Source organism: Nestor notabilis, unplaced genomic scaffold, assembly GCF_000696875.1.
Source record: "Nestor notabilis isolate BGI_N333 unplaced genomic scaffold, ASM69687v1 scaffold1049, whole genome shotgun sequence".
NCBI classification, from domain to species: domain Eukaryota; kingdom Metazoa; phylum Chordata; class Aves; order Psittaciformes; family Psittacidae; genus Nestor; species Nestor notabilis.
In genome coordinates this window covers 94,481-108,357 of record NW_009944835.1, presented here as the reverse complement: position 1 = coordinate 108,357, position 13,877 = coordinate 94,481, and the positions used below count along the sequence as shown (strand labels likewise).

The 13,877-nt window shown below is 42.9% G+C and overlaps 1 protein-coding gene across 1 annotated transcript in view; it reads left to right on the top strand.

Moving 5' to 3' along the window:
- The window catches only part of TIAM1 (T-cell lymphoma invasion and metastasis 1), an 82,339-nt gene that overhangs the window by 45,078 nt on the left and 23,384 nt on the right, over positions 1-13,877 (top strand). The window contains 2 exon segments of the mRNA XM_010022579.1: positions 510-596; positions 3,981-4,205. Of these exon segments, the coding sequence (XP_010020881.1) occupies positions 510-596; positions 3,981-4,205 (312 nt within the window).

The following is a 13,877-nucleotide window of genomic DNA, read 5'->3' as shown; positions in this document are numbered from 1 at the left end:
AAAGAGGGAAAGTGGCATTTTTACAAACTTGTCCAGTCCAGGAATTTGAAAAAGTGAAAGTTGTCATTCTGCTTTAGCAGGAGCTGTTATGCCTTGTCTGAGTTCAGGATGTCATGTCATCCATAGCTCTTCACTTCCTGGCTTTTGCTGGTTTGGGTCACAAACCACAGCTCTGTGCAGCTTTTGTCTGTGAACAGCAAAACTTCTCAAAGTCACTTTTGTGGCAAGAAAAGTTGAAGTCTGTTCCGATGTTTTGTAGCTGTGATATCCTCAAATAAAGCTGTAGATGATTTACATATAAACTAAGAAATTCAGTTCATGTTTTTGTTAAAGCCACTTTCATTTTGTAGCTTTCCCTTTACCATTATAAAGGTTCAAGGGAAAGGAGAAGGGAGGAATTCCTGACTGCTTAATGCACGGGCAGCACAGCTTTACCTATAGTGTGTGCAGTTGTTAGGACACACAAAGTGATTGGCTTTTTCTAACCATTTTGCTGGGTATCTCTCTAGGTTTCTCTCTGTCCTCTGTGGAAGAAGAGGGGGTTCGTCGGCTGTATGTGAACGGCGTCAAAGAGACAGGCTTGGCTTTCAAGAAAGGTAAAATACTTTTAAAAGTGATTTGTTACTGTTTAATTCTGATATAGACCATGAGCTTGTTGGGATAGGAGCTTTACAAATGCACTAAAGCAGGGTCCCAGTCCGCATGGAACTAGGATCTGTCAGAAAGAACCTTAGGTACCAAATACATGTCTGTTTTGCTTTTGGGATCAGCTGTGCTATATATTTAAAGTCCTAATTTTGAATTGCTGTGTATGTAGCAAAGTCAGCATGTCCCTTGCAGCTAGACAGGGGAGCAGGGGCTCTCTCAAGTCAGTCACTGCAAGATAAATGGGTACAGTAGAGGTCATCATAGTGTTCTCTCTGGCTGGGATTACTGCCTCTAGTTTTGCTTCCAGCCTTTGCAGGAAGCATGACAGCATTTGGACCAGAAACTGGCAGAGATAACTAGGCTGCCGGACTCGTCCCAAGGCAGAACAGGATATGGTTTAACTGCAGCTTACCCAAGCTGAGGTCAACCCTGACACTGCTGTGCCCTTCCTGCTTTTCCCATTCATTGCCCTTTCCGATGTGGCAGCACTGCTGCTTGTGCGGTCATGGGATGGGCTGGTCAGAGAGCTGGACAGCTGAAACCAAACTGGGGCATGTGAAGTGTGAGAAGACTCTCATCTCTTCATAACCTTCAAAACCAATGTACGCAGAGTCCTCAGTGACACCTTCAGAGTTTTGTTGGCGAGTGGCTATGTGTCTTGCAGAGCTTAGTCAACAGTTAGCTGTTGCTGAAAGGAATGGGGGCTGTTCTCCCCCAGACTGCTTGAGCCCTTTGCCTTGTGCTGATTTTGGCACTCTGCTGAGCCAGTTCAGCTCACCGCCCTGATAGAAAACTGCCATGGTAGAAATACATGTTTGGTTTTCTGAGCCACTAGCAAATGGAGTTTGGGTTGCAGTGAAGTGAGTGGCAGAAGTGGCACAGCAGAGGGACAGACTGCACAGCTAGAAACTGGGAAGGAAGAAGCAGGGGGCAGAGGAGGGAGGATCAGTTCTGGCTACAGGGAGCCTGGGGTTTCACTCAGCTGTAGCCTCTAACCCTGACTTGGGAAAGCCATGGCTGGAGGCCATGGAGACTCTGGATGCACTGTTTATTTCTATTAAGCCTGAAACGACTATCTTTCTCTTTCCTGGCCCTCCTTACCCCACCTCAGCCCCTTATGATTCCCTAGCTGACAGGATGGGTGTTGTGCCAAAAGCCCTGAATGGGCGCTGGAGGGACAGCTTTCTGCCAGCCTGCCATAAGGAAATAAAACCTTGTATGTTTTCTGTGAGGAGCAAAGAGAATATGATGGTGAAGATAAAGGGGTTTCAGCAGGGTTTCCTTCTTATACTTTTAGTTAATGTTTGAACAACAGGTTAAATGAATTGATTCAAAGGAATCAGGCATGAACACAGACTGCCTCCTGTAGGGCTGAAATGCTAAAACATGCATTCAGTGATAATGTTGCTCTTCATCGTTGATATAAAAAGCCACTTCTGTATGAACAGTACTTGGCAGAATATTGTAACAAGATAACCAGAGTTGGCAAAAAGCAGGGATGGGAACTCTCTTCCTACTATTATTTACACGCATGTTTGCATTTGTCTGCATGTCCTATTGTAAGTCTAATCAGATGAGTTATGGTACTTAATTTTCAATTTTTTTTTGTCCAATTAAAAATCTTTGATTTTATTTTCTCCTAATGTTTTTCATTATTTATCTTTTTATTTTTTCTGTTGGTCTGCATTAGCTAGACCATTGTGGGAATTTGAGGTACTTGGTTATACTAGATAGACATGATGTTTTATTCCAAATGATTCAAGATAAGGATTACAAAGAGTAAATGAAGTCCCAGATATGATGTTTATGGTTGCAGGCATATTAATGTACTACTATTATGACATGGCATCACTAAGTAGAATAAATGAAATAATGTGAAATGCTTGACTTGCCTTGTTTTGTCCTTGCTTCAAATATGATTTTACAGTCCATTTACTTTGTAGTTATTCTATCTAGTTCACATTATTCTCTCTGGAACAGCACGCCACACTACAGTTAATGGGCACAATTACATGCATTTAGAAAGATCTCAATTTACCTAAAGAAGAATGAGGATCTTAAGCCTACTCCTTTCCATGTTTCTTTCTAGAATCATAGGCTAGTTCGGGTTGATAGGGACCTTAAAGACCATCTAGTTCCAACCCCTCTTCCATGGGCAGGGACACATTTCACTAGACCAGGTTGCTCAAAGCTCCGTCCAACCTGAGGGTAAATAATCTGTTTCCTGGAGGATGCAGCTGAGCTCTGATTGTAGCTCAGGCCCGTGAAGTCAGACCTTTCATCCAGGCTTTAAAGATGGCAAGACTGATCCTTCGCATGATTGCCCAGCCAGAGGACTGCATGGCACGAGGGCAGGTCACCCACACAGAGCAGCTCTTTCAATCCTGTAAATTCCAGCTTTCATCTCTGTAAATGCCAGGACAGTGACTGGGATGCCACTGCTGTCAGTGGGTTGGTGGCCACTGCAGAGTATGTTCCCATCAGCAGTGCCTCAGCAGCCTGGCTCCTGGGGGGGATGCATGCTGGGAACTACCAGCATCACCCTCAAGTGGAGACAAGAGCTGCAGCAGCAGCTCCAGTGACCGTGTCTGTCAGCACCGATGTGCCCCGGTGCACTGCTGCCTGCCCTGAACCTGAAGATGCTTTGGGATAAACCCTGGCCCAGCTTGCTGTTGCTAGTTGGAGAGCAGGCCCAGCTGGCTGAGGGGAAGGTCAGGTTTCCTGTGGCACCTCGGAGGGCTGCACATCACCTCTTGGCATGGCGGTATTGCCCCTGAAGCAAGCGGGAGTCAGCTGTTTCCTCTGCAGATCCCCTTTTCCCTTGGGCACTGGTACTATAAATAACTCCTGAAATCACATTGGAAAAAAACAATGACTAACTTGGCAAGTGCTAAAATGTGCCTTCTGAAGATATGTGTGCTAGGACATGATTCAGGCAGTGCCAGAGAGGAGGCTACCTGAAGTCCTACACTATTCACCCAGGCTGAGCTACTCCATCCTTTCCCCATCCTGTGTGCAGCACCTTAAGAAGTCTGACTGTCCTTTAGTATATATTTATATACTGAAACGAAAAAGGGGATATCTTGCTGCTGGCATGTTCTGAGGGATTTCCTAGGCACCGAGTTATTAAGGATGGTACTGGAGTACGAGCCTGACAACAGATCTCACAAAAATCTATCAAATTTCAATGCCATTTGTAGTCATTAATGTTTATTTTATGGCTAGACATGACACTGTCTGGCACTTCATAAATGTCCTGCTGAGCTCCTTGATGTCTGCAGGTAACAGAAACCTTACTATGCAAGTCTTACCTGTTCTTTTCTGTGTTGCAGGCCTGAAAGCTGGCGATGAAATTGTGGAGATTAACAAGAAGGCTGCTGAGGATCTGGACTCAGCTTTGCTGAAAGATGCCCTTGTTCAGACTTCCCTGTTTCTTACTGTGCGCACCTATCCTGAGATAGAGGAAGGGCAGAAACTAACGCAGCCACCACCACGTCGATCGGAAAACCCATCTGACTTGAGTGACAGCACACTGGCATTTGCTGGGAGCAACCAAGGTATTGGGTTCAATGTAGAAATTACCAGGAGGAGGATACACGTTCACAATGTGCTGGTATAATCCTATTGATCCCTGCATATAACTTCCATGGTATAATCCTATTGATCCCTGCGTATAACTTCCATGGTGTAAGTGAGCGGAATTACTGCTTGAATGCGCTGGGCAGATAATACAAGGGAGCTCTGGAAGGTGTAAGGTGTAATCTACAATAGCAGTGAAGGATGACTGCATACACGCTTAGGCTGTGAAACATGTCATCACCAAATCCATGTCACATCATCTAGTTGTGCCTACAGCAAGTCATGGAACTAATTGCTTACTTCTGGACTGCTCGGGAGGTGCCTTTACCTCTGGATTTGCCCACAGGATATATGTATGGCAGGGAAGGAAGAGGGAATAAGCAATCACCTTCTCTGGGATTAGCCAGGAGCACAGGAGAGCTGTGTGTTTGCTGACATGCATAAATAACTTACAAGGACAGTTCACTAACACCTAAAGGTAAGGACTGACATTACAGCCAAACGACTGAATGGTCCCACAGCACACTCTGGTGGCTCTGCCCCCCAAGCTGCCCTGTTCAGAGAACTGAACTGGCTGAAAATCAGGGAAAAAATTAAAAATTCCTGAAAACAGGAATTGTTTGTCACTAGTTTAGCTTCCTGAACCAGCTGAGGACAAGCATCTGTGCTGGGATAAGAGAACTGGCTGCAGAAGAGCAGGATGCTACCTTGGTGGTTGCTAGTCATTACCTCTGTAAGACAAGAAAGCTTCTGCATCATGTCTCCTCTTACTTACCTGCTTAGTCAAGTCTTACTTGTCAACTTCTAAATGCCCCCCTGTACTTGAAAACATAAGAGGATACTGGACATACCTGCTTGCTTTTTTTTTTAAATAATTTAAAATGCAAGAAAAGTTAATGGAATGGCCAAAAAGAAATAGTTTCTAGATAGTCAAAAGTGTTCTGAGCTAAGGTAAATTTTGACTGTCAGTCAAAAGTAAATGGCATTTGAATATGTCAAAATACTTTATTTTTTCCCCAGAGTAAAGGTTTCAGAAATGTTCAAAATAATTGTTCTGGCAACTATGAGTTGGTTTTGTTTTGGGCATTTGGAATAAAAAGCTGGAGTAGGTGCAGGGCTGTTAATACACTTCACTGGTGTTAAAGTCAACCTTCTCCCAGGCCATGCCTCTCTGATTGCTGCAATCACTCAGTGTAGGGGCTTCTGGGATGAGACCGGGTCCAAACTGGAGCTAACCCAGGAGCAGTGTGCTTAGCATGATGCTGAGCTGGAGCAAATGAGCCACAGTGAAAGACAGTTTTCTTGGGCTCAGGACCAAGCTGACTCATGTCTGCCTGCAAAGGGTCAGGGAGGTGCAGCCTGCCTTTCAACATTTCTGGATGCTGCTCTGGTTTTGCTTAAAATGCTTACCGAAAGTGATCCAGCAAAATGCCACTGTTCATGTGATGGGAAAATGTAGTCGGGAAAGGGAAAGCTGGACCCCTAGTCTGACTTCAGGGAGTGTGATATTCATAACAAGTGGAATAGTGTAAACAAGAAAGCTTAAAACCAGCTTACTGCAAATACATCTGAGGGGACTGATAAAAGCAACCTCAGGTAAGATGTGGGATAAACCCCCAAAGGCAGTTAAAATGGAACATTTTCAGAAGGACTTTTTCCCCTTTTAATTTTCATTGAACTTTAACTAGATAGGCTTTTGTGCTGAAGAATCAAGCTCATCTTGTACATTTTTACCGCTGGCCACAAGATGCCTCCATTTCCTATTTAACACCGGCTCTTCATGGGCCCCATCCTTTTGTCTTTGCCTGTGCCTGTGAAACCCTGAGTGGTGAGTCTTTGTACTCTGACTTCTCACTGAAGTGAGTGTCTGCCCTGGGTGCAAAGAATTGGGAACTGAGACTTTTGTATTTATGCAACATGGTGATCTCTAAGGCAGAGCAGTCACATTTTGTTACACAGGATCTCAACAGCTGGTCTCAACAAGCAGTTTCTCTGCCACTGTCAGTTCTGTGCATCAGTATTTTCAGGGTCTTCAAGGGGTCCTTTTCCTTGCTGAGGGTGAGATAGTCCACAGTTTGCAAAACGTGTCTGAAGAGCCTAGCATTTGCCTTTTAACAGTGTCGAGTAATAAACCTGCGTGCCCCATGTTATATGAAGACATAGAATGTGCCTGATGGATATGTCACAGCAAAATCAGACCTCCTGCCTCTGCTGCTTTGTAGACACAACTTCCTTTGTGCTGTTCTCAAGTCATGTCTATCCTCCTTTGTTAGCTTCTCCCAAGCTGAGTTTTTGTGGTTATTGCAGTGGTGTGGAATGGCTGCTTGTTCTTCCATGTCCTGCAGACAGCATGTGAACTGTCTGGTGGGCCATAACACCTCCTTCTTAAAATAGCTCCCAGGACCGGGGCTTAGCTTTGGGGCTTCCTTTTCCCTTCTGATTTCTCTTAGTACAGCTTCTCTTCACTTTTGGTGGGCTATAGTCACCTCCTTCACTCTCTCAGGTGACAGGCAGCACAGAAGCTACAGCTCTCTTGACATGTGCTTTCCTTCAAACCTTAGCAAGCGTTGAGGTGGGAATCACCTTCATTCCTCCTCAAAGGGGAAGGAATACTTCTTTTACTAACAGAAGCAACACAGTAGTTCATCAGCAGATGTGCAGGTGTCTGTCAGCTTCTGAAAGCACCTGTAGTTGCCATATGAAATATGCCTCTGAAGAATGATGTTGAGATGGTATTTAAAGCTAAACAACACTGATGCTCTAATTTGGGATGACTTAGCCTGGGGCTGGAGTGAAAACAAGGATCTGCACCCAAGTGTGCGTTTGGGAGGCAGGTGTTTTGATCTTCCCCATCGATTTCTCTCTGTTTAGGTGCCTGTAGAACACAATGTTTTACTGAAGTCTTTCTTCTGGCTCTGTGCTTTTTTCAGGGATTTGTTATCTAAATTGGGATCTACATGGAATTTTAAAAAGGGGTATGTGCTTTTATTTGGGACATTGTGACTGTATCTTAGATTTTTGATTTCAGCTCTACTGCTTCTTGTAGAGAGCAGTCAAGTATGAAATACCCACTGACCCATTTATTTGTGTCCTTGTTGATTACTGGCAGTTTGGCTAGCTAGGCAAATCAGCTCAGTGATTCCTGTTGTATGCTCTATTTATAGGATGCAGCTTTTTTCCTTGGTCCTGAAGTAGCATGGCTCCCCTTTCAGCACAGGGATGAAACATTGCTGGGCCAGAATGCCAGCAGGTATAAATCACCTGTGGTCACATCTATTCTCCATAAATTCAGGGTCTGGTTGACTGATCATGCTGATGCCCTATCATCTTCTTCACTAGCAATTCATCATTGGCTATGAAGGCAGCAAAGAGTAGGTTTTTTGTGCAAGGCAAATCATATTCTATGTTTTCAACAAAAAGATGTTGTGTTACATTTTTCTTAAGGAAGCTTCCCTTATGCCTTATTACTCAGTTGGAGGTCTTCCAGGAGCAAAGAGGGGCTGTGTTTCTGGGAGTTGACCTCCCTGAAGTGACTGCCAGTTCTCCTGTTAAACACAATGCCTCTTACAGCTGTTTCATTATCTGGAATTACCCTATACATACTGAGGCCAGGGCTTGAGCTGCAGATCAGCTCTGTGGCAGTGGTTACTTCATTGTGTCTATTCAAAAGGTTATTCTTGAAATGACCTTGGATTTTTTTATCACTAACTGATGTGAAAAAATATCATCTTGTGTACGATATATACTTTTCCCCAGAAATTAATGCTGCATCAGGCTTGTAGAGCCACAAGTTTTGTTTCTTTCTTCTATTACTGTTTTTCCTGGCTTTCAGTCTTCTCTACTGTTAACACAGTCTGCATAAATCTGGTTGAGGACTAGCTCTCATTCTGTCTAGAGCCCTGCAGCATATTTTCCTTATTGCCTAGAAGGACCAGTGAGAGCTGTCTCCCTTCCCAATGAGGAGTGTTTCATCTCCCCATTCTGCTCCACTCAGTCCAGGGAATGAGAAGCTGAAAGCTGGAAACAACATGGCTCCAAAATCATAAAGAAGATGCTTTGTTATTAGAAGGGGATTTGGGAATGGAAGTACTATTGATCTTTGTGGTTTCCCCACAATTCACTACGTTTTTTTATTCTGGGGTAGAGTTTCTGAGGTTTGGGCTTTTCATGCTTCTGTATTTTGTAGACCTCTAGTGTGAGGGCTAACTCTTCAGGGGTAACTGTGAGCCATGTAAATCACTGTGCAGAATGTATAAAAAATGTGTAAGAAGAAAGTATACCCCTATTTTGAATGGGTGTATTAATCTCCCAGGTATGAAACAGCTAGGTATTTTTAAGGATTCTATTATTTTGTCGTTCAGAAAGCAGGAGAACCAGAGGCTGAAGTCTATGGTATAAAATGGAAACAAACTTTGATTGTACTATAAGAATGGCCACTATTTTTCATGCCATCCTTGTCCTGTTACAGGTCCCCTTAGGCTAAGTAATTTGGATTTCAGAACAAGCTGAGACTAACAGTAACCTTAATTTCTTTAGGGTTATTTTCCTGAGGCAGATGACTAATTTCATGCCTTTTGTAGCATGTTAGAAGATATTGTTATCATTCAGTGCTTGATTTAACAATTCCAGGGGCATATACTCCAGCAGCAATCTAGGGCTCTTGCATATAATTAGAGACATGCAGAACTGTGTTCACAAAATCTGATTCTAAGAGCTTAAAAACAAAGCTCCAGGATGTTGCTTCAGTCAGAATTGTGTTCAGAGTTCTCATTAGGTTAGATATAAGGAAGAAATAGGTTAGATATAAGGAAGAAATTCTTTACTGTGAGGGTACTGAGGCACTGGAACAGGTTGCCCAAAGAAGTAGTGAATGCTCCATCCCTGGCAGTGTTGAAGGCCAGGTTGGACAGAACCTTGGACAACATGGTCTAGCGTGAGGCGTTCCTGCCTATGGCAGGGGGGGTGGGACTAGATGATCTTAAGGGCCTTTCCAACCCAAACCATTCTATGATTCTATGTTTCCTGTTTTTTCCAAAGACTGACAGATCTGCTGTTGAAATAAGCAATGTGGCTATTAGGACACCAGTTTTTACATTGTGGCTTTAGGTTTCCAGCCCTTCCCATGTTAGGTGCAGTAAGTACACGTGCTGCTGTCCTTCAACATCTTCATATTCTTGCTGTGTTGCCACTCCCCCTGCCGGCTTCACAAACCCGAACTTGCAGCACGCTACTTGCAGAAGAAAAGGCTGTTTTTTCTGACCGCAGTGTCCCTGATTTCCAAGGTCCCTGAGCACATGCTTCATTTCTACATCTGTGAAAACTCACATTTATTCCAAACGGGCTACTCAAGTATATTACAAGTGTCTGACTAGGCCATCCACCTGGGGAGGATGCCCCACTGGGACAGAATACATGTCTCAGTGTTTCAAAGCTAACCACAATTCTTCTAAAAAAGAAAAAAACATGCATACTTACTTCTTTTATTGTGGATTTATACGCAAAATTTTGTCTCAAATAAAAATTTCATCAGAGAGACAGTTCCTTAGCAGTATTTATTAAAATTGTTCTGTTTCATGACAGAGTCTCTTCTGAAAGGTACTCTGTTGTCATCATAGGGCTGTTCCCCGGCAGCATTTAGAAATGACACTTTCTTTTTAAGAAAGTTGCTGTTGAGCTTCCCAAGTAAATGATATTCTTTTCTTTTAAGACTACAGTCAAACATGAGCTGCTGAAAGCATTTGGCCACTGAAACCTTTGCAGCACTTCTTGCGGGAGCACAGACACCCCAGTGTCTTGGTTGGGATTAAGCTGGGGTAGTCACCTTCTGCTGGTCCATATTTCTCCTGCAGTTTCAGCTCTCATGGGGGTCACTCCTTATTTGCCACTGAAAGTGATTAAGCGATCGCTATCTATGACTTCCAGTATTGCTGACTTTCACTGGTGAAAGAAGTACCGAGGAGCATGGTGCACCTTTTGCAGGGAGCGAGCGGTGGCAGGCGGGCAGGGAAGGACACTGGGCTGAACTCTGCAGTCCCTGACACTTGCTGGTTGGCTGCAGGAGTCACAAAGCTCTGCCTCAGTCACACAGCAAGGTGTCGTATGGTGCGCCAAGATGTGTAAAACAACCTGCTTAGGATATTGAGGCACCTTGAAATTACAAACCAAAGCTTTCAACCACTGAAGCCTGTAGTAGCTTCTGTCCCACAGTGTATAACATGCTGGCAGATGGGTGCCCTTGCCAACATTTCCCTGATGCTGCCACTGAGAGGACAAAATTCAGAATTGCCCATTCCACATACTTGGGAATAAGGCATCGATGCAGGGTTCTCTGATTTGTATGCTGCTTTTTGTGTTAGTTGGATGCACGCTTCTGAGCTTTGCACCACAGCTGACTAGCCTTGGCTAGGAATATTTATTTCCACTGCATTAAAGAAAAAAAAAGAATCTGGCACCCAGAAGTGGGCTTTAAGAGCACTACCAAGTATTGCTGAAGTCTCATTAAAATCTTGAGCGACAGCAACTCTGCAAATTGGAAGCAGCAGCTGTGGAAAATTTTAGCCAACTGTTGGCATGGTGCTTAAGCTTTACATGATTCTCCAGGCCTTTAAGACCCAGCACCTTTGCTCCAGTGATATAAGACTTCCTTTTATTTTGTTAGTTCTAGCCATAAGTAGGGGTTATTTAATGGGCATTAGTCATAATGTCATGGATATTACACTGCTGAGGCAACTTGGGAGCTTGTGTGACCTCCATCTGTGCTGGTGGCCACAGGGATTTGACCCTGTTTTCCTGCTGCTTTTTGGATTTCCCTTTGTAATTCCTTAATGTCAAGCGAAGCCCATGTGTTATCATCCCTAGCAAATGGTAGTGGCTGGGCAGCATTCAGGTGCTGCAGAAGGAAATGAGCACATTGTCCTCAGGGCTCCTTGCAGAGCTAAATAAAGATTTACAGGGCAAAAAAAAATGATGTAATGAACCTGACAGAAATGGGACGGTAACTGGAAGGTATTAAAAAGCAGAAGCGTGCAGCGTTATTGAACTGATTGCCTGTGTTTAACAAGCAGCAGATAAACCTGCTGAAGTTGACATTGGCTTTGGCAGCTTAAGACATTGGAAATACCCTGAGCACATGTGCTGTGTGACTACTCATTAAGGCATAAGTGAAAGATTGCTGTCTACTGGGTAAAGTGTTTATACTGCAGGAAACAGATTAAGTGGTGTTTTAATATACAGGAAAAGAAAAAGTGGTAGCTTAAAAGCAAAAGCCAAAACCCCCGAATAAACATTATTTGCCTTGGCTTGGGTGAAAAACAGCTGTAAGATGTATTTCACACGGCTTATAATGGGGAATTAATTGCAGTGAAAAAACACATACTGCCCAAAACAAATTATGACACATAGCACTTCTTTTTTTTCCTCTTATTTTTAATGGATAGCTTAAGGGTTTTAAGAATTTTTTCACACATTGAGACACCAGAAATATGATAGTCCAGTTGATAAAATCTGGGAAAGACTCAGAAAACCTCATTTCTTACAGAAAAAACACTTCTTCAATTAGATTTTGTGTTGCCAAACCACCCCCTCAGGCCCATCTTCTTTAAAGGTAAACCCTATCTTTTCAGAAAAGAAGCATGTCTTCCAAATCTCAGCTACAAACTACCCTTAATGTCCTTTTAATTTCATTTGATGTCCAATTTAGCTTCATCCCAGTACGCAGAATATGACCTGAATTTATGTCCAGATTTCTGAATTCCGATTTTTCCAAATTATTTCTGGACTCAACAACGTGGAAATATTGTACAACTGTGCATTTTGTATTTGGTAGTGGTGGCTGAAAGTTTGCGAGAACAGCAGCTAGAAGTTGGGTACTGAGGAACCCAGGCCTGGATCTGTGCTTTCAGTCCTGATGCAGAGAATCTTACCTAGGACGTAACGTGTGTTAACATGAAACTCTTTGAAAGAAGAGCTGTGGCTTTTCAGTTGCAGTGAAGGGACTGAGAAAAGCAGAATTTTTGTTACCCATTTCGGAAACATATATTTTGGAGACTATCATTTCTCTATCATGAAATGTATTTCATTCCAGTATAAATATAAACAAATACACTAGATGGGTGTAATCAGGGTTTGTTTTTTCAAAGTGTCTTGATTTTAAAACAGCTTGCCGTTTTATCTGAATTTAAAAGGCCATTCATGCTATTACAGCCTTTTTGGCCAAACCACACAGTGTTTAACTGAAATATATCAGTGTAACAGATGTGTGTTATCATCACTGTGGCCTTTTCACTCACAACATTGCTATCTTGCCAAATGCTCCTTACAGACAAATAGACATAACTTACCTAAATTGAAACGTCTAATTGAAAAATAGCAAGTAACATCAGAGTCAGCATGGGACTAATGTAGAAATGGTGCTGCATCTGATGTACTAAATCACTGTTAATCTTTCTAAAATGTCCATGTTTCAGCCTACTAGTGAACAGGAGGGTATGGCTGCTGGACCATTGGGTGCTGACAATATGATAGCATGCTGTTAGGTTGCTTTTACTTGTAGGGCTAGCAAACAAATGAAGAGCACTTGTTTGAAAAACAATCTGTTCTTCTACAGAAAAGGGTCAATTTCCCACCAAAATGTTTAAATGCTGCATGCTAACAATGCAGCCAAGAATTATGTTCATTGTCTGTTGAGTCTTGGATTCTGAAAACAGGGATTTTCCATGTTGCTGTATCCACTGACCTTTGGTTAGGCTTTTCTGCATTACCTGAAGAATAAATTGAATGGAATAAAAGGTGTAATCCCTGGTGGGACATTCATTGTCCTATTCATGTGGCAGGATGCAGACGGGTTTTTCTGTGAAGACTGGCTCAGGTGTAGTAATACTGCTTCTAACAGGTATTTGAGTCAGAGAATTAGATCCCCCCAAAAGTTATTTGTACACAGAGCTCTCACACTGGGTTTACTTCTTTCTTTTGTCACTTGCAGGTAATGCATCATTTACTTACAACGAGCAAAAGAGTTATTAGCTGTATCAACAACATAGTCTCCAAAAGAGTGCTCAGGTATAGGAGTGCATAGTTGTTGCCACATAGTGATGGAAATGAAATTTAATTTTCGGTTAATGTAACAGACTCCTAAAACCTGCTAAACCAGGGTTCATTTCCTTAAAAATCAACATAGAAACTCAGTAGTGGGTGTGTTAGGCCAAAACTGCAAGCAGTTTAAATTCATCACGTTCAATTTAACTCAGAGAAAGGGCTGTCCAAGATCTTGGCACAGCCTGCCTGTTCACATGCTGCAGTTTCCATTTGAAACTGCTGAAGTATAGAAGTAGGCAATTGCTCCCAGACAAGAAATTAATACTAAGCGTAAGAATTTCAGTGTGGCATTTTATCCTTATCTCTGAATCAGCTTTCATGGTTACTAAATTGTGTGTGTGTGGTCATAGCCTGTTTATTTTTACACCTGTAGTTAAATCTGGCCCCAGCTGTAAACCAAGGTAGTCCTTTGAGGTCATTGGGTGCCTCTGGCATAACATCTTGTTAGCATGTACTTGTGTGCAGGATGGGGCCTGGCCCTCCATGAGAACTCCATGTCTGCTGCACCCAGCTTTTTGAATTTCTGGAAATTATGGTTGTGTTTTCACATGCATCTC